Source organism: Alosa sapidissima, chromosome 19 (assembly GCF_018492685.1).
Source record: "Alosa sapidissima isolate fAloSap1 chromosome 19, fAloSap1.pri, whole genome shotgun sequence".
Taxonomy (NCBI): Eukaryota; Metazoa; Chordata; class Actinopteri; order Clupeiformes; family Clupeidae; genus Alosa; species Alosa sapidissima.
Window position 1 is genome coordinate 30400740 of NC_055975.1, and position 18021 is coordinate 30418760.

At 43.2% G+C, this 18021-nt stretch overlaps 1 protein-coding gene across 2 annotated transcripts in view; it reads left to right on the forward strand.

The window, feature by feature from the left end:
• The window catches only part of LOC121693302 (NACHT, LRR and PYD domains-containing protein 1 homolog), a 48867-nt gene that overhangs the window by 7091 nt on the left and 23755 nt on the right, over window positions 1-18021 (forward strand). For both annotated transcript variants that reach the window (XM_042072632.1, XM_042072631.1), the window contains exons 4-12: window positions 953-2681; window positions 2833-2916; window positions 7436-7486; window positions 7879-8046; window positions 8510-8611; window positions 11456-11617; window positions 11993-12148; window positions 15805-15876; window positions 17644-17820. In XM_042072632.1, the coding sequence (XP_041928566.1) occupies window positions 953-2681; window positions 2833-2916; window positions 7436-7486; window positions 7879-8046; window positions 8510-8611; window positions 11456-11617; window positions 11993-12148; window positions 15805-15876; window positions 17644-17820 (2701 nt within the window). The remainder of the gene's footprint in view (window positions 1-952; window positions 2682-2832; window positions 2917-7435; window positions 7487-7878; window positions 8047-8509; window positions 8612-11455; window positions 11618-11992; window positions 12149-15804; window positions 15877-17643; window positions 17821-18021) is intronic.

Genomic DNA, 18021 nt, shown 5'->3' on the forward strand with positions numbered 1-18021 from the left:
AACTCCGGCCGCCATTTTGATTTATTTTGAGAACCAGCTTTGCCACAATAATAATAACCACAATTTGATTGGCTGGTGCTCGTGCTTCCGCTTGAAAAGTTGAACATTTCTCAACGCCTCGCTGCCTGACGCCAGCTCACGTAAAGTGAATGAGAAGCGGCAGAGAACGCATACGTGTGACTGGGCCACTGAAGGCATGCTGTGCAAGTGTTTTACCTTCATAACAGCTTTGAAGTCATTTGAATGGTAACTGAACTTGCAATAGGATGAATTGCACACCTGCATCCTGCAAGAGCCTGCACCCACTCCAGCCTTGTAACCTCCTTGTCTACAACCTGGAGAATCACAGATAGCAGTAACATTTATGTTTCATTTTACGGATGCCATTGTGCTTTTGTGCTAAGAAATTTTATTTATTTCCACTCCACCCACCCACCCACCCACCCACAAACACACATACATACTCACATACTCTCGAAAATAATACAGTTCCTTTAACTGCCGTGGCCCACTGGTTAGCACTCTGGACTTGTAACCGGAGGGTTGCTGGTTTGAGCCCCGATCAGTGGGCCACAGCTGAAGTGCCCTTGAGCAAGGCACCTAACCCCTCACTGCTCCCCGAGCGCCGCTGTGGTTGCAGGCAGCTCACTGCGACGGGATTAGTGTGTGCTTCACCTCACTGTGTGTTCACTGTGTGCTGTGTGTGTTTCACTAATTCACGGATTGGGTTAGATGCAGAGACCAAATTTCCCTCACGGGATCAAAAGAGTATATATATATATATATATATATATATATATATATATATAGATAAATTCCAGTTCTAAATCCTCACCACAAGTCACATGCCTTGACACACCTGAACAGCTGAAGGAATCTAGTGTAATGGAATAAATTACTATAACACTGCCATATGCAATTTGCTTTTCACATATTTATTTTTTTCTTAAAGATCCCAAGTCAGTTATCCTGGCCTACAAGGAGTCCATTCTCCCTGCGTATCGAACAGTGCAGGAATATAACTCCCTCCTTGATGAACATGTGCTGCTACAGGATCGCTACACACAGCTACTGATGGTGCAGAAGCACCGACCACAGAGAGAGAGGGTGGAGGAGATCTCCTCCAGAGGAGATGCCCTCCATCAGGTCCTCACCACCAGAGAAAGGAAGTACCAGAGCATCAGCGTGAAGCAGTTCTTCAGCCGCATGGACACGACGGGGGACGTTCCGAGGGCTGTTGTTCTCCAGGGCCACCCAGGGATGGGCAAGTCCTTCACTGCTCAGAAGATCATGCATGACTGGGTGCTGGGGACTCTGTTTGCGGGCACCTTCGATGTGGCATTTCACTTGGAGTGTAAGGAGCTCAACCTTTGTAGGCAGGAGAAGAGCCTGATTGAGCTCCTCAGCTTGGAGTCAAGTTTTCAACCAGCCATGAAGGAGGTGCTCACCAAATCACCTCAGAAAGTCCTCTTCCTGGTCGATGGCTTTGATGAACTCAGATTCTCCTTGGAGGTGCCCCGCTTGTCATTACCCAGTGATGCGTTCACCAGGGCTCCAGTTGAGGCCACCTTGAGTGCCCTTCTCCGGGGGCACATCCTGTCCAAATCCTCCCTGCTGGTCACCTCCAGATCCACGGCCTCAGACAGGCTTAACACACTGCTCAAACAGCCCCAGCGCTTCACTGAGATCCTGGGTTTCTCTGAGGAGGGGGTACAGGAGTACTTCCAGAGGTTCTTCAAGGATGAAAAGCTTCATTCTTGGGCTTATGACAGTATCAGATCAAATGAATCCCTCTTTGCAGCCTGCTTCATCCCCATCATCTGTTGGATTGTCTGCACAGTTTTGAGGGAGCATTTTGAAGAAGGAAGAGAGGATCAGATGGAGCTTACTACAACCACATCTATATTTGTACACTTTGTGTCCACTTTGCTAGAGCATCACTGCCGGGGTTTGAGTCAGCCAGTCCCCACTCTGCTGAGGAGCCTGGGTCAGCTGGCAGAGAGAGGGATTCTGGAGCAGCAGGTTCTCTTTGAAAAGAAGCAGGTTGAAGAGATGGTTTCAGATCCAGAAAGTGTTCCCTTCCTGTGCAAATCCCTGCGGAAGAAGACCGTAGGAAAGAAAACGATGTTCAGCTTCATGCATCTCAGCTTCCAGGAGTTTTTCACCGCTCTCTCCTATGCCACAGCAGATGAAGAGGAGTGTCGGAGTCGAGTGGAGAACCTGCTCCAGAGAGAAGCTAATGGTGATCGACACCTCCTTCCAGTCATCCAGTTTCTGTTTGGCCTCTCCAATACAGAGCTGGCTAGCACACTGACAGAGACTCTCAGTCTCTCCATTTCTCATACCATGCACACCCAGCTTGAAGAATGGCTTCTTCGACTCAACAGTGACATTTCTGAATTCCATAAGGGTGACATATTTTCCTTTAATCGGGATAGAAGCGTGGATATTTTCAGCTGTTTGTATGAACATCATGAGGAAGAGTTGATGAGGAAAGCCATGGCGGCATGGGAGATTTTTCGACCTCAGTGTACCACCCTGAGTAAAACCGACTGCTGGGTGCTGCGGTACTGCTTTCAATACTGTCCAGAGATCAGATGTGTGCATCTCACCAACTGCAACATAACCGCAGAGAAGCTGAGGATGCTCATGCCGCTGATAAGCAGCTGTAATGAGCTAGAGTGAGTGTTGACGAATTAGTGTGTAGTTGTAACCAAATTATGGCACTTCAAATAACACATAGTTATTCTTGTCACTAGGTAATAAATATCCTGCAGTCTGAAGTTGTTATGTGCTCTTCTGATTCAGATTTTCATATTCTTGTTTGATTAGATTACAAGTGGAAGATCTCTCTGATAATGATGTTGAAGATCTTTTAATCTGTATAGGGCAAGGAACAGCCCTCAGCAGTCTACTGTAAGTTTTGTGATTCTTTGGGTTCTTGGTGAAGAATGTTTTTTTGGTTGTTAGCTAAAGCAAGCCAGCTGTGGGTAGCCTGTCTCTGCTGAATGACTGAAGCTAAGCAGGTGTTGGCTTGGTTAATACTGGACGGGAGATATCCTGGGCAAACTAAGTTCTTGCTGGAAGTAGTGTTGCACGGTGTATCGATACTAAAAAGGTATCGCGATGCCTTCACGCAAAAAACGATACGATTTCAGACGTTTTTAGAATCGATACTTTATTAAAATAATAACGTTCTGTGTCTGTGTTAACTGCTGCTCTCACTGCTCCTTGCACGCATCTAGGCAAGTGGGCGTGTCAAGCAGGCAGCTCTGAGTGAGTGAGTGCGCAGCCAACGTCAACATAGTTCTTTGCCGACAGTTGTTCTAGGCCTTGTGGAAAAAGGTGCAGTGAAATCTGCAACTATTTCGGATACATCGCGAATTAAGGCAAGGTACACAAAGTCATTTAAAAGCAGTAGGCTACGCATGGAACTTGGCTAAACACCTCGCAGACATATCCCAACATTTTTAAAGAGTTCAAAGAACGACAGGTTAACGAACATGCTATAGAAAACACGACTACATGGTTAGTGCCAAGTTCTTCTCTTATGTTTTAGTCTAGCCTAAGTGAAACGAGTATGGTTCTCTGGGATAAAGCAAACCTTCCTTCATCAATGAATTTTGACGAGACATAACGAGCTGTAATCATTTTGACGAGACATAACGAGCTGTAATCATAGGGTGCTAACGTGATGAAAGCGCAATGTTCACGCCAGAATAACATTACCATAACTTGTAAACGATCTATTTCATGTTCGGTCAGTAGCCTACTACTGGTAATATTTGTCATGGCATGTAGACTGCATTTGTTCAATAATTATTGCCCAGATGTAGGATAGGCTACCCGAAATGCGCTAATTAAAGCCCACAGCATAATACCACTAAAGCGTGGTGAGTCCTAATAATAATAGCCGCGTATTGTTACAGTACGTGCTAGCAAATCATGTTATCAAAGAAATAGACGTAATGTAGGAATGCACACAGATATATTGTAACAGTTAATGGTGTAGGACTATCTGACGAAGACCTGAGTGGTTGGAACGTCGTACTTGTACACTGGGCGCAAAGAAGACTATCCTCACATTTTTCCCTTTGCAACTGTCAAAGAAATCCCATGAACACGGGAAGGCCTAGGGCAGTGGTTTTCAAAGTGGGGGCCGGGGCCGCGAGGGGTGCCAGGGGGGCCTCAGCAAGTTGGAAGGAAAAATAAAAGCAACAAATAAATACATTTGAAAAGTTTAAAATATACCTATTACTATGAGGATTGTTATACAATGGCATTATAATAATGTGACGCATATCTGAACATTATATTTCCCATGATAATGACTTGGAATAATAGTAGAGCGATAGCTCTCATATAGCAGAAAGCCCCAAATACAATTTTTACACACTGTATGCTCCATCGCGATGTGGTTGTGGCTAAAATAATTATTAGGATTAGCTTAATGTATTTTTACATTTGCCGTAGTGTTGTCGATGGGTTTCCATCAAGGGGGTCCTTGTCCAGAACCTAGTGGTATTTGGGGGGCCTTGTCGTGGAAAAGTTTGGGAACCCCTGGCCTAGGGTAGCCTATACTGTACATCAGATGGCCTAAAGATGAGGCCCCTCTGCATAGCATTCAGTGATTTGCATGCAGTAATTTTAACACTGACCTTGATCTAGCCTAGTTTGGCTATTAAAGCTACTTTATTGCCAAAACACAACACAATGTAAATTAACTGTAACAAACAATAAAGGACTTAATCACAGAAAGTAGGCCTACTATTTTACTGACTAAAAAAATAATAATTATGTAGGAAGTTTAGAAGTTTAGAACCCAGAATTGATCTACACACTACAAAAGTGCACCAAATTCAACACAAATGACTCAATACACTTGGAGGAGGTATGAGTCCTTTCTTCTCCAGATATCTTAGGATTTCGTTGTAGTATCGTTTTAGTATCGAGCATTGTGATATTTATGGCAGGTATCGTATTGAAGTCATAATTTTGGTATCGTGACAACACTAGCAGGAAGTGGTGTTGAAGGCCTAGTTGTTGGCAGTCTTCCCTCTGGTCATAAGACAATCCCAGTGCTGTGATGGGGACACTGTGCTGTACGAGATGCCGTCCTTCAGATGAGACAATAAACCGAGGTCATAATAGATCTTCTGGCATTTAAACAAAGAGTCCTAAGAGTAGGGGGTTCCCTGGTGTCCTAGCAACAAAGAGTAGGGGGTTCCCTGGTGTCCTAGCAACAATGAGTCCTAGGAGTAGGGGGTTCCCTGGTGTCCTAGCAACAAAGAGTAGGGGGTTCCCTGGTGTCCTAGCAACAATGAGTCCTAGGAGTAGGGGGTTCCCTGGTGTCCTAGCAACAATGAGTCCTAGGAGTAGGGAGTTCCCTGGTGTCCTAGCAACAAAGAGTACTAAAAGTAGGGGGTTCCCTGGTGTTTTGGCTAAATTCCCTACCTGGCTCTGTCCATCTAATCACCCACAAGTGTAATTGGCTGATTGATTCACTCTCCACCTCAAGCTGGTGTGTGGTGAGCATCCTGGCGCTCTTGCTACCACAATGACTGTATCTTCCGGGTGGGTACACATTGGTGGTTGTAGTGAATTGGTAGTAATATGTGGTAGTTGAATCAGACTTGTGACTGAAGGGTGGCTGGTTTGTTCCCCAACTAATAGAAAATGACATGTTGAGAGGCCCTTGAGAGATTGGTGGCTATCAAGCTATGTTGTCTAGGGATTAATCGGTTTTAAGAGTCCCCTCTTGGTTGCAACAAAAAACAAAACACAGAGGAGAACAAAACTGCTAGCCCTACGTGTGGTGCAGAACTTGGAAGTATGGTTCTAACCATGTTTGAATGCATGTGTGTCGGCTTGGCAGGAGCCTCAGGAAGCGGTCAACAAGGTACAGTGTGACAACAAGGTACATTGTGACAACAAGGTACAACAAGGTACAGTGTGATAATAACATGTTAGTGCAGCAATCAGTAGTATGTCCAGTAGTTTAGAACATAGGCCCTGCTGTCATAGAAGGCCTCAACTGATTGTGTGCCTTGAATGTTACACAGGTGTTCATTTAACCGATTAGCCACAGGTAGAGACATCACTAAAGCCCCGTCTGTAAGTCAATAGGCTTGTTCGAGATTAACTGTGTCTGACTTGGTCTGGCTTTCTACGTCAACGTGAACTTCAGGGAGGAGCTACAACAAGACGGCAGCTCATCCCAGACAGACAGGCTCTGCCTGATGTGACTCGCGGGAGACATCGCAGGAGATATCGCGGAATTTTGTTTGCAATAAATACAGCATAACTTTCATTCTTACTCATTCAAATGAGCATGATGACTGACAAAATAAATTCTTATGATGTAGTTTAAATAAACCACTGCTATCATACAGTTAACAGGCCTGCATTGTAGCAAAAAATACAATATCAAGTGTTTTCCCTATATGTGTATCTATCTATTTAACCAAGAGAAGAAAATAACAGAATATCCAAACGTTTTCAGTAGGCTAGCCTACCATTGTTGCAGAAATCACATATAAGAAGGTATCCCTTCAATTTCGGTTCATTTTCGCATATTCCAACATAAGGAAGCAGCATGAGACATCCTTAAAAATCGTCATGAGGAGATTCTTCCCAAATGGCCCTATCACGTCTTTGAACTGACGTCATGAGGGCGGGTTTTAGCTCGTGCAAACCGTGGAAGGCAACTGCAAGATCTGTCTGCAGGCTAAGACTCCCGCGATATTTTAAGGTCATGTGACATAGTGACACGGTGGTAAGTCTCTCCCCGGCTGACAGAAGTCGGACAGAATTTCTAACCAGTAAGCATTGCGTCCATCCCAGTATGCATTGTGTTCAACCCAGCATGCATCACATCAAGTCAGATCTGCATGAAGTCGACTTCATGCAGATCTGCTCAGATGAGCTGCCGATCCGGGATGAGCTGCCGTCTGCTGTAGCTCCTCCCGGCTAGCCTCTGAAGATGCAGAAAGAATGATTGACGTAGAAAGCCAGACAAAGTTAGACACAGTTCATCTCGAACAAGCCTAATGCTTTCTCCAACACCTGACTACAGGAAAATGTGGGTGGGCGAAGTGATTGAACAACGCTCTCTCATGTCCACATGCACGGATGAGGTGCCCTTGAGCAAGAAACTTAACACTGAACTGCTCCCTGGGCGCCAGATCAAGGGCTACCCACTGCTCTGTGTGTGTGTGCTCTTAGTGAGAGTGTGTGTGTGTGTGTGTGCTCTTAGTGAGTGTGTGTGTGTGTGTGTGTGTGTGTGTGTGTGTGTGTGGTGTGTGTATGCACTAACCATGTATGTCAAATGCAGAGGAGAAAGTACATTAACCCTAGTGAGCTTTTCCTCCTTTACTCCTGGTAAATAAATCAAACACGTTGTTGTAATTTATTGATTTTGTCTTAACTGGTACAGTTTAGCCAAGAGCAGCTGTACTGAGGAAGGATACACGCCAGAGATTGAAAGGTAAGACAAACTGATTTTCATGTCGTCGGCAAATTTGAATTTGAATTTGTCTGTCTGGAAAAGATACCTCTGACACCTCTGTTATCGAAAACCAAGCATTTTGTGTTCTTTACTGAATTGACTAGACAACTGCATTTAAAACAACCGTTTTAAAAGAAAGATGTGTTTGTTGCACTTCATCTGGGTTAATTATCATGCAATATAGACTTATATTTTAGATAAATATAGCAGGTATCTAACATACATGTCTTACTCACATATTAGTAAACATTTTAGTCACAATCATATTAATAAACATTATAGAACATAGATGTTCTACAGGAAAACATGACCATAACAAACGATTTCAGTAAATTAACATTTTAATATATTTCAATACATTTGTCTCACAGGTTGGTGAAAAGCAAACTCACAGATGTTGGTGTTCGGGAGATTCTGGCCAGCCTTTCCAAGCAGAAGTGTGTGGGTTCCTTTAAGCTTGAAGCACTCTCCGTCACACTGACCACAGTGGAGGTCCTCTTTGACCTTCTTCAGAGGAAAACATTTGACATCAGCGTGAGGTACATCTTTGTTATTTGTACATGATGCACCTCTAGCACTGTCTGATCAGGTCGAATTTAAATTAATAAATCAGAATCAGAATCAGCTTTAATCAGGTTTGCGTGAACAAACAAGGAATTTGACTCCAGTTAATGTTTGCTATCAAAGTACAACACTCACTTTACATATAAGATAACAAACAGAAAGGGCAGTAAGAAATATAAAAATATAAATATAAATATACAATATAACAATACAATAAAAGTTACAAATGTACAAAAAATATTTACGATAAAAATTGTGTGTATGTGACTTCATGGACCTGTTTGTGAAATGTATTTTACATTGTATTAATTGCAGTTAATTAATTGTATATGACATTGTAGTGACTTTGAATAACTATTGGTGACTTTTCCCCCCATTAACACCTGCCCCCCTGCTGTATATGGCCTTGTTCATAGAGGTTTGTCACCTTTTTTGCAGTTTTCTTGCAGCAATACTGACTGACACTGAAGATGCTGATCTGAGGGTTTACCTGCTCAAGATTGAGAAAAATGTGTACCCTGACGATTCAGATGATACCATGTAAGACCCACCACTTTCAGCAGTTTACCATATTTATTTACATTTATGGTGCCATTGCAGTACATTCATCATGGTGCACCTGACAACAAAAGGTATAACTATGCTGCATGTTTAAAAGGTATAACTATGCTGCATGTTTAAAAGATATAACTATTCTGCACTTTTAAAAGGTATAACTATGCTGCATGTTTAAAAGATATAACTATGCTGCACTTTTAAAAGGTATAACTATGCTGCATGCTTAAAGAAGCCCTATGCAGGTCTGGTTATTCCTTCGCTGTTTCTGGGTTTTCACCTGATTTGGGCTTGCATTTTTCACGACATAGCTCCCCCTGCAGCTTCGGTAGCAAGTGACTGCTACGCTAAACCCCCACTAGGTAGCGAGCTAGCCATCAAGAAACCAAGCTAAACACAATCAGGGCTCACAATAAAACGGTCGAGCAAACACATTGTTCAAGAGACTATCAAATCACATTACAAAAACAAAGTTCACCCCAGGGTAGGCTACTTACAATTTCAACAGCAACAAAGCCAAGTCGGAGTCCATTTTGCAGTCTTTTTAGAAACTACAATCTGCCTACATTGTTGAGGCGCGATTGGATACTTCCACTGAGTTACATCCGGATGTGTTCGGACCGCGACCAGAAAGTTGCATATTCGGTTTTTCCACGGAGAAGCACTAGGGGGAGACGAAGCACCCACCAAACGACCCAAAAAGTGTTGTAGAACCATCAGAACGACTCTCTTACCTGCATAATTAAGGTAATTTTTGCTAAAATTGTTGCATAGGGCTTCTTTAATGTATGCTACCACCATGCTTCAAATTAGGGGTGGTGCGTTTTTGGTGATGTGCAGTGTTTGGTGTCCGCCAAAAACAGCATCTAGTCTGATGGCCAAAAAGCGCAATTTTGGTCTCATCAGAACAGCAAACCTTCTTCCATTTGACCTCCCTTACAGAAATGTCAGGTTTATAGCGAACAGTTACTGCAAATTTTGTGGCAAGGTCATATTTTCCCATGCAAATTAAGTTTCTGGCAAACAGTTGCGGTTAACTTTTGGCAATGTTTGGCAAAGGTTTGTCACTAGAAGTTCAATGGAAATGTGCAATTATTAAGTGTGGCGACAAATCACTGATGAGTACATTTGCCACTAGTGGCAAACTTCTCATTGTTGCCAGAACTTTGCTTGAGGTTTGCCTCTAGCAGCCAACAATGGCAAACTTCTGGCAATATTTTCTAGTGAACTGATTTGTTTTCCCACAAATCACCCACAAGTTGAAGCAAATCTGCCGTAAATATTTAATTTTGTAAGGGCTTGAAGTCTCCCACATATCTTTTGGGCGAACTTTAGTCAAGTTTTAATAAGAGGTTTGCCTCTTACCCATAGAGCTTTGACTGGTGAAGAACTTGTGCAAAAGTTGTTGTATGCATAATTTCTCCCATAGATAGATAGATAGATACTTTATTGATCCCCAAGGGGAAATTCAAGAAATCCATCTCAGCTGCTAAAACTTTTAACTTCTTCAGAGTTGTCATAGGTGCCTTGGTGGTCCCCCCCTCCATTATTCTTCTTGAGCGGTCACTCAGTTTGTGGTGACGGCCTGCTCTAGGCTGATTTGCACATTTCCCATATTCCATGCATTCCTAATGATGGATTTCACTGTACTCCAGGGGATGTTCAGTGACTTGAACATCTTTTGTATCCATCCCCTCACTTATGCTTTTAAATAACCTTCTCTTTGAGTTGTTTGGACTGGTCTTTTGTCTTCATGGTGGAATTATAGCCAGGAATTCTTCATGATGCAGGTGTCTTACTATACTATACACATTCACTGCACTCAGGGGATCTCCATTTCAGTAACTGTGAGACTATTAGCACCAATCGGCTGGACTGCTGCTGATTTAAGTCAGTCCCTTTATGGGGGCTGAATATTTATGCAATCGCTTATTTGGGGGCCAAGCTGCGAAGCCCCATTGTGTTTCTATGTATTCTTCCATATTATTATTACGCTTCCGTCATTGAAGTCTATGGCAGCCCATAGAACCATCTGGTAAAAAGTTGTGAAATTTGGCACACTGATTGGGGACAGTCCAATAATTAATTTCACCAAGTTTCATGCCGGCACCTCAAGCGCTCTAGCGCCACCAACAGGCCAAAGTTGGACGTGTGTTCGCGGACGTAACTTTTGACCCGTTGACCCGATTGTCAAAACTGAGGTATCATTGGACTCCTTGGTCCAAGCCGAGTTCAACGCACCCTATGACGTCAATTTCCGCCATGATGGATTTTCTGCCATTTTGAATTTTCTCAAAAACTTTAAAAAGTTTCATGCATCACATAGTTTGTCCGATTTTCACAAATCTTTGTACATATGATCTTGCTCGCTAGCCAAGCTAAGTTCATGCCATGAAGCTAAAATTAGTTGATAACGGCTGTCATGTTATGGACGAAACCTACTAGCTGTTAGCCAATCAGAGTCAAGCAGCTTAGCTCGTTGAATATTAATGAGAACTGGCGCAAATCGAGCTGAGTCTTCCTGCAGGCTTTCAATACCACGCTAGAATGGCTTGAAACAAGGTAACCATGGCATGTTTTCCACAAAAAATGTTACAGAGCCCATGGTAGAACTTCAGACATTACCACAAAGTAATGAAATACGTGTGGCAGGGCATCTTTAAAGAGGGGATTGTAAATTATTATAAAACAAGCTAAATTGTCAAAGATTCCATGTATTAAAGCAATATAGGGGAAATATTCAAGGGAGGGGAATTCCTTTGTATAGGCACTGTACATCGAAACAGAGACCAGCAGTAGTCAGTGATTGTGGATATTGCCTGTTCTAAGAGAATGTTTCCAGGTGTCTGCTGAGATTGTGTTGAGTGTCCAGGATCCAGAGAGCCACGGAGCCCAAAGGGGGCTGAAAAACTTCACTCTCAGACTGTCTCCGGACGCACAGATCGCCACCATCGACTGGAGAAGGTTTTTCCACTACTGCGTAGCAGACAAGTATGTTTAACAGGATACTCATGAGTTTCAGTTTCCTGTGAATCTGTTTGTGTTTTCCCTGACATCTGTTGTGTTTATTGACTGTATTGCACTCTTTACCTGTTTACATTTACTCCTACACTGTTTCACCCATGACCTTGCACTGTTAACACCCCATACTATACATATACTTACTTATCCAACTATACACTGTACATTATTAATCTGTATTGTCTACACAGCCATACTCTACCTGCACTTGGTACTTATTGCTTCTTTGCACTTTTGGTTGGATGTCAATTGCATTTCATTGGCTCTCTACCTGCACTCTGCTTAATGACAATAAAGTTGAATCTAATCTAATCTAATCTAATTTATGTGTGTGTGTGTGTGCAGTCTGGAGACTGATGATCATGTAGGTGCCCTGATGTCCTGCCTGAGCAGCATGCCCGGTCTGGAGGAGGTGAGGACAAGCGTGGGTCATCTGGATGAGCACTGGACCACTGGGTTCCTTCAGCTATTCCTGACCTCTCCTCATCTCAAACGCATCAGGTGATCTGGACTGACACCAACACACACATAACTAGGGCTGTCAGCATTAACGTGTTAATCCTGATAGGATTAATGGCCGAGCATAACACGTTTCTTTTTTTTATATCACATTAATTGTGTGCTGTTTCTTGCCCTCAAACTGCCAAAGATACTTAGTAGGCTTGTGCCTGTCCTCCTGCTGCAGTCATGGAGATATTAAACAGCAGCACAGTTCTGAATGGCATGTTTTACTTAAAGAAGCCCTATGCAGGTCCGGTTATTCCTTCGCTGTTTCTGGGTTTTCGCCGGATTTGGGCTCGCATTTTTCACCACACAGCTCCCCCTGCAGCTTCGGTAGCAAGTGACTGCTACGCTAAACCCCCACTAGCTAGTGAGCTAGCCATCAAGAAACCAAGCTAAACACATACAGGGCTCACAATAAAACGGTCGAGCTAACACGTTGTTCAAGAGACTATCAAACCACATTACATAAACGAAGTTCACCCAAGGGTAGGCTACTTACAGTTCACCCAAGGGTAGGCTACTTACAGTCCACCCAAGGGTAGGCTACTTACAATTTCAACAGCAACAAAGCCAAGTCGGCGTCCGTTTTGCAGTCTTCTTAGAAACTACAATCTGACTACATTTTCGAGAATGACTCTCAGCCTGCATAATTAAGGTCATTTTGCTAAAATTGTTGCATACTGTTCTTTAAAGATATGACCCCTTATACGACCTTATGATCCTTTCATGATGACAATTTTAAGATATGATCTACGAGCTAAGCATTTTTGCACTAATTTTCACAGCTTACATTGTTACACGTTTTCAACTATTAACTGAACTGAACATAGTTAATGGAGATAGTGGGATAACGGCCTTTGTGGTGTCCCGATATACAGGGACAGCCGTGGCCTACTGGTTAGTGCTTCGGACTTGTAACCGGAGGGTTGCCGGTTCGAACCCCGACCAGTAGGAATGGCTGAAGTGCCCTCGAGCAAGGCACCTAACCCCTCACTGCTCCCCGAGCGCCGATGTTGATGCAGGTAGCTCACTGCGCCGGGATTAGTGTGTGCTTCACCTCACTGTGAGTTCACTGTGTGCTGAGTGTGTTTCATTAATTCACAGATTGAGATAAATGCAGAGACTAAATTTCCCTCACGGGATTAAAAGAGTATTTATACTTATACAGTATTATCCTCCCATTTTGAGTGTGTTAGGAGGGACAAAGGCTCAGTTTAGTACATGCTTGATAGCCCTCACTTTGTCCTCCACTGGGCGAAGACCCTCTGCTGTGATTGTATGTCCCAGATACGTCACACTTGGTGCCATAAACACACACTTTCCACGTTTCAGACGCAGCCCTGCATCTGAGAGTCTCTTTAGTACCTGCTCTAGGTTTTCAATGTGCATAGCCTCAGTAGCCCCCGTTATTAAAATGTCGTCTAAATATGCGGCTACATGAGGAATCCCTTGCAATAGAGTGTCCATTGTCCTTTGAAAAATAGCGGGACTGGACGCTACTCCAAACACTAGGCGATTGTACTTGAATAATCCTTTGTGTGTATTTATTGTGACAAATTCTTTTGATTTCTCATCAAGAAGTAGCTGCTGGTAAGCGTGGCTCATATCAAGCTTTGAGAACAGTTTACCTCCAGCCAGTGTTGCGAACAGGTCATCCACCCGTGGCAACGGGTACTGCTCCAGCTTTGAGACTTGATTCACAGTAACTTTATAGTCACCACAGATCCTTGCGGTTCCATCAGGCTTCAGCACGGGAACGATAGGTGCTGCCCACCTTGAAAACTGGACAGGCTCAATGATGCCCAGCGCCTGTAAGCGCTCCAGCTCCTCCTCCACTTTGCTTTTCATTGCATAGGGCACCAGTCTGGGCTTGAAGAAACGTGGCGCTGCATCAGGATCTACATGGAGCTTCACAGTGACTCCCTTTAGTGTGCCCAGTTCATCTCTGAACACATCACTGTATCGGTGCAGAATGTCCTCTGTTGTGTGTGCATACTTGATCTCATGCCAATTTAGCTTAATTTTGCGTAGCCAGTCACGGCCCAAAAGACTAGGCCCACTACCTTTAGCTATGAAAAGTCTGCCTTCAGCCCTCTGACTTCCTACTGAAATGTTCACATGTAACACCCCCAAATGAGGTATGGCCTGACCTGTGTATGTCCTTAGTTTGAGATTCGAAGGCTTAATAGGAGGTGGCTTATGTCCCCATGTCCTCCTGTAGGTCTCCTCACTGATGACCGATGCTGTAGCCCCAGAATCAACCTCAAACTTAATGTCTTGTCCTTCAACAGTCACTGTTGCATAGTAGGGCATAGGTGGTCCCTCATCAGTGTCCACTGTAAACATGTTGAATGCACACGCTTCCTCTCCGTCATCTTCCTTGAGGTGATGTGTGTGTGCTTGAGCCTGTCGGGCTTTCCATGTTTCATTCTTAGCCTTATTTTTAGCACTCCTGCACTTTTTAGCTAAGTGTCCTTTTTTACTGCAGGTATGACAAACCGTTTCTTTAAATTTACAGTCATTAGCATAGTGTGGCCCTCCACACCTAAAACATTCCACTTTCTTTGATGACTTTGCAGCCTCTTTGTTCACGTGGTGCACAGCCACTGACTGCGATCCAGCCTGACCCTTTTGAATGTCTTTGGCATTATTTGCCGCCATTTCCATTCCGAACGATATTTCTAAAGCTTTCTTGACAGTCAGTGGTGGAGTTTCCCCCAGCAAACGGCGCTGTATGGCGTCATTATTAATGCCGCATACTAATCTGTCACGGAGCATGTCATCTAAGACGTCCTTAAAATCACAATGTTCTGACAGTTGCCGCAATTCTGCAACAAAATTAGCTACAGACTGACCTGACTTCCGAAAATGGCTGTGAAATTTGAAACGTTGGACTATTACTGACGGTTTTGGATTGTGGTGATTCCCGACGAGCTTGACCAGTTCAGTAGGCCTATATTCAATTTCCCCCGGTTTCTTCGGTGTAGCTAAGTTCCTTATCAGCTTATAAGTCTTAGCTCCACACACACTCAGGAGAATGGCGCGCTTTCTAGCCTCCTCTGCAATTCCATTTGCAGCGAAAAAGTGTCCCAACCTTTCCTCATACTCTGTCCAGTCCTCGTCTCCTTCCACAAATTCACCGATAGTCCCAAACGTAGCCATTTGAATGCTGTGCTCTTCTCCTTGTCCTTGTCGCTCCTCTACAGCCACTGGCGCTCTGATTCTCTCTTCACCGTGCTCCTCTGCACTGCTCGAGCTTCCACTCATGAAGATAGTCGCAAGTTTGCTAGCTAGCACACTGTGTTTAGCTAACACTGAAAACAAAACGCGATAAGAAAAACAATTCCAGTTCACCTCGTCGCCAAAAATATGTGGTAACTTGTATAATAACCAGGACCACAAAGGATGTTGTACCGAGTGGTAGCTTTTATATGAAATGTAATCACATGAATGCTGTAGTATTGGAGCGCTAGTGGAACAGCACGTTCTTCTTATAGGAGACTTCACTAGAACACATTTTCAAGGAGGCAGTGCAAAACTAACTATCTAAAAGCATAGACTCCACCTAGTGGTAAGAAATGTAATTACTATTCGTAAGTATACAACAGTATGAGTTTCTGCATTGTGTTTTATTATGATGATGGGTATTTCAGCTGCTCACTGAAAATGGCCGACAGCAAGTACTCTCAAGACCTGTGTGTGGAAAACTACAAGGGGATGCTAAGGTGAGCTGTGTATGTGTGTGTTTATGTGTGAGTGTGTGTTTATGTGTGCATGTTTATGTAAAAGGAGATGCTGATGTGACATAGAGAGGTGTGTGTGTGATAGAGAGGTGTCCATGTCCTGAACTGTTAGTGTTTACGTGCATGCGTTTGTGTGAGTGTGTGTGCATGAGTCCCTAAGACCCTGAGGGTATTCCATCAACCAAGGCCAAACCTGGCTTATTTCGATAAGTCTCGCTAATTTTAGTGAGAATTCCGTTCCATTAATGAGGTTAACGTGAATCCCAGCTTGGTAACTATGGGAATGCTCCGTAGCAGGTTAATTTTCAAGCTAAATTAAGCTGTGTTGCAAAAAAAAAACCAATCAGTCGGAAAACGAGTCCAAAAAGATGGTTTCGTCAACCTGTGCTTTCGTCACTGTAGCCTACAACTTCAAAAATAGAAGTAGGCCTAGAAATGTTTTTTACGACAGTGTCACCAAGCATGGATTTACACATTCACTAGCTCCAAAGAATGTATGAAGATTATACGACTTCAAATGTTTTAACTTCACATGCGTGTGGTTCTAGGAATTACATACTTGCGTGTTCGCAGGTTCGCTTCCCATACGAAGTATTATGGCTACATATTTTATCACCTTGCTAATGGCATTTTTAGTTATAATCTTTGATGGAAGACATATGTCTACTGCTGATAAAGGGTCATGCACATTTGGTAGGCTGTTCAGTAACAGCTTTGCCAGTGGGCTATATTATATCTGATGCAAGCCAAAGGATAATTCTGTAGCCTAGGCAGCTACTGTAATAATTAAAACTGCTTCATGTGTCGACGATTGTTCATGAATGTCAAATCAACTATGTGCTACACAGATTAAATACTAGGCATAAATTGAATTGAAAGCCATTGCATTTCAGATAATTTTATTTCAAACTTTGGGACTTATGGGAAGGCTATTATGTTGATACTAATTTATTTTACCTAGACAATAATTTGGAGTTAACTCTTTTAATCTAAGAACGTAAGCTATAGATCGTTTTGAATATCCATAATGCATCATAAGTTGTTTTTGAGTTTATACTATTTATTCATTCGCTCGTTTTGTTAAAGCATAGACTGTATGGACCCTTTCAAGAGAGTTCCATTATCAGCATCATAGTTGGCCCCACAAGACTTCCTTTTTAACATTCCATATGTTATCTTAATGCAGAGGAAGTAGATTGGGGCCCAAATAGAACGTTCAAGCATTGTTTTTGTTTACCTTGTTGAAAGGGTCTATAGTCTATGTGTGCAAGAGTGAAGCCAATCAAACTCGCAATTGATTTCAAACCATTAGCATTGTTGTTTTAAATGTATACTTTCATTATTCTGCAATTTCTGTAGGCAATCTATTTTTTTTCTCTCGATGTTAAATTTGATGACTTTCGATGAAAATCCTGTAGATGGCGCTTGCCAAATCGAAATTGTCTAGTATTGTCTTAATTTTACGACATATATCCTCTTTTCGTCAATCTACTGTTTTGGTCTACTCTTCTACCTCGTGCACGTGCAGAGATGAAGCTGAACTAAACCTCGCTTGAATAATCGAGGCCAAGATGCCGCTTACTTGAGTTAATGGAACGGCTTCAGCCCCAAGTGAAAGTCTACGCTAGTTCAAGCCAGGCTATTTCTGTTAAGTGCCGCCTTCATAAGCGAGGTTGATGGAATACCCCCCCTGTGTGTGTTGTGTGTATGAGTCCCTAAGGCCCTGTGCTCTCTCCTGCTGGGTTTCAGATTGACTTTGAAGAACTACAATCGTGTACCCCTGTTTTTAGAGCGAGAATCCAAGTGCCGCATTCACCTGTCCCTCACCTGTGCCATTCTCCTCGTCCCCCTCTCACCTGAGCTGCAACACCTGGACTGGACACCATTCTTCAGCCGCTGCCTCGCCCTTGAGGGCTTCACAGACTGGTGTGTGTGTGTGTGTGTGTGCCTGTGTGTGTGTGTGTCTATGCCTGTGTGCATTCTGCGTGCATTCTTTTCCAGTTGCTGCTACTCACTGGAGGGCATCACAGACCAGTATGATTGAGTGTGTGAGTGTGTATGTGTATGTCCTTTTATTTATTTATTTTATCACGTTTTTCCAAAGGTGTTATACAAATGACCCCACAA